The sequence below is a fragment of the Penaeus chinensis genome, chromosome 19 (assembly GCF_019202785.1).
Source record: "Penaeus chinensis breed Huanghai No. 1 chromosome 19, ASM1920278v2, whole genome shotgun sequence".
Taxonomy (NCBI): domain Eukaryota; kingdom Metazoa; phylum Arthropoda; class Malacostraca; order Decapoda; family Penaeidae; genus Penaeus; species Penaeus chinensis.
Genome location: NC_061837.1, coordinates 3,885,382 through 3,887,881, shown reverse-complemented (window position 1 = coordinate 3,887,881; position 2,500 = coordinate 3,885,382). Strand labels below are relative to the sequence as shown.

General features: G+C 44.3%; 1 protein-coding gene across 1 annotated transcript in view; it reads right to left on the bottom strand.

The window, feature by feature from the left end:
* Positions 1 to 288, bottom strand: part of LOC125035055 (polyhomeotic-like protein 2) — a 28,826-nt gene extending 28,538 nt beyond the window's left edge. The window contains exon 1 of the mRNA XM_047627157.1: positions 147 to 288. Within this exon, the coding sequence (XP_047483113.1) occupies positions 147 to 230 (84 nt within the window). The 5' untranslated portion in view covers positions 231 to 288. The remainder of the gene's footprint in view (positions 1 to 146) is intronic.
* Positions 289 to 2,500: the final 2,212 nt, after the last annotated feature.

The window sequence follows — 2,500 nt, the reverse complement described above, 5'->3', positions numbered from 1 at the left end:
AAGAAAAAGAAAGAGAAAAAGAAAGAAAGAAAAAGAAAGAAAGAGAAAGAAAGAAAGAAAAAGAAAAAATAGAGCAAGAAAGAAAAAAAGAAAGAAAGAAAGAAAGAGCGAGCGAGCGAGCGCGAGAACGCAAGAAGGCAACTGACCTGTTGTGACTGCGGGGGCATAGAGGTCGTGACCCCGTGCGGCGAGTGGGCTGTCTGCGGCGCCTGCTGCATCACCTGCTGCATCCCCGGCTGAGGGACGCCCTGCTGCTGTGCGACCTGCGGGCATGAGGGGGCACTGAGTAAGGGGGCGAGGGAGTGGATGGGTAAGAGGGGTGAGTAAGTGGATGGGTAAGTGGGGTAGGTAAGGAGGATGGGTAAGGGGGGTGAGTAAGTGGATGGGTAAGGGGGGTAGGTAAGGAGGATGGGTAAGGGGGGCGAGTAAGTGGATGGGTAAGGGGGGTGGGTAAGTGGGTAAGGGGGCGAGTAGGTGGATGGGTAAGAGGGGTGAGTAAGTGGATGGGCAAGGGGGTGAGTAAGTGGATGGGTAAGGGGGGTAGGTAAGGAGGATGGGTAAGGGGGGCGAGTAAGTGGATGGGTAAGAGGGGTGAGTAAGTGGATGGGCAAGGGGGTGAGTAAGTGGATGGGTAAGGGGGGTAGGTAAGGAGGATGGGTAAGGGGGGCGAGTAAGTGGATGGGTAAGGGGGGTGGGTAAGTGGGTAAGGGGGCGAGTAGGTGGATGGGTAAGAGGGGTGGGTAAGTGGGTAAGGGGGCGAGTAGGTGGATGGGTAAGAGGGGTGAGTAAGTGGATGGGTATGGGGGGTGAGTCATGAGGGTAAGTGGGTGGGTAAGGGGGGGTGAGTAATAGGGGTAAGGGGGGTGAGTCATGAGGGTAAGGGGGTGGGTAAGGAGGGTGGGTAAGGAGGTGAGTAAGGAGGGTGAGAAAGGGGGGGTGAGTCATGGGGGGGAAAGCATAAATAAGGAAAAAAAAAGAAGAAGACGAAAGTGAAGGGAATGTGTAGACAGAAAAGGAGAAGCGAAGGGGATAAAGAGAGGAAGAAGGAAATAAAATAAAAAACTAAGCGGATGAAGAAAAAATAAAAAAATAAATAAAGAAAAAAAACGATGAGGATGAAGAAACAAGAAAAAAAACGAAGGAAGGATGGAAGGAAAGAAAGAAAATAAAGTGCAGGGAAGCAACAGAGCGAAGGAGACGAAGAAAGAGAGAAAGACAGACAGAAACCGATCCTGAAGAAAGATAGAAAGTGAGGTGATAAAAAAGGAAATAAGAAAAGCAACAAAAGACAAAAGACGGACAAAGAAACAAAAAGAAAACGAAGATGAAAGAAAAAATATGAAGAAAGCGAAGGAAATGAATAAAAGGTAAGCGTAATAAGAAAAAAATATAAATAAAAACAAACAACTAACATCCACAAAAAAGGCCATAAAAAAATGAAAATAAAATTAAAAAATAATACGAAATGAATTAAAAGAGAGAGAGAGAGAAAACAAAAAAAAAAAAAAAAAAAAAAAAAGATAAAAACGAATAAAAAGTAAGCATTTAAATTGGCGTTATTGCATCAAGCTTATTTGGTTAGCAAGCCGCGGTAACCGACTAGAAAAGTGGATGGTCGATTGGGTGGATAAGTGCACGGTGGACTGGCTGGCGAGGCGGGTGGGTGGATCAATTTATGGATGGATGAATGGATGGGTGGATGGGTGGATCAATTTATGGATGGATGGATGGGTGGATGAATTTACGGGTGGGTGGGTGTTTGGATAGGTGGATGAATTTATGGGTGGGTGGATGGATGGATGGATGGGTGGATCAATTTATGGATGGATGGATGAATTTATGGGTGGGTGGATAAGTGGATGAATTTATTGGTGGGTAGGTGGGTGGATGGATGGATGGATGGATGGATGGATGGATGGATGGATGGATGGATGGATGGATGGATGGATGGATGGATGGATGGGTGAGTGGGTGGATGGGCGGGTGGATGAATTTATGGATGGATGGGCGGATTTATGGATGGATGGATGGATGGGTGGATGGATATATGGATGGATGACAAGGTGGATCGTTACATGGATGGATAAACAGAAAGCTGGATGGACAGATTTGAAATGGATAGGAGGATTGACTAATTGATAGCTAGACGGCTGACAGAGTCTTTACTGGAAAGAGGATCAGCTGTTTGCAGGCTAAAGGGAAGGACAGATGGACAGATAAACTAAAATTGATAAAACATAATACATAAAAAACAAAAACAAAAAACAATGACAAGGATGGACAGACGGACAGAGAGAGACATAAAAAAACATACAAGATATATGACTGATCGGAGAGAGAACTAAATCAAAGGAAAAAAAAAACAATAATAATAATAATGAATGATTTACGAATTAATGAATAGTACAATTACTAGCCATTTGTTTATCTTAAAAGACTGAATAAGGAAGAGCAAGTGACTGGCTGTCCCAATTAGAGATAAGCTGATAAGAAGTAACTA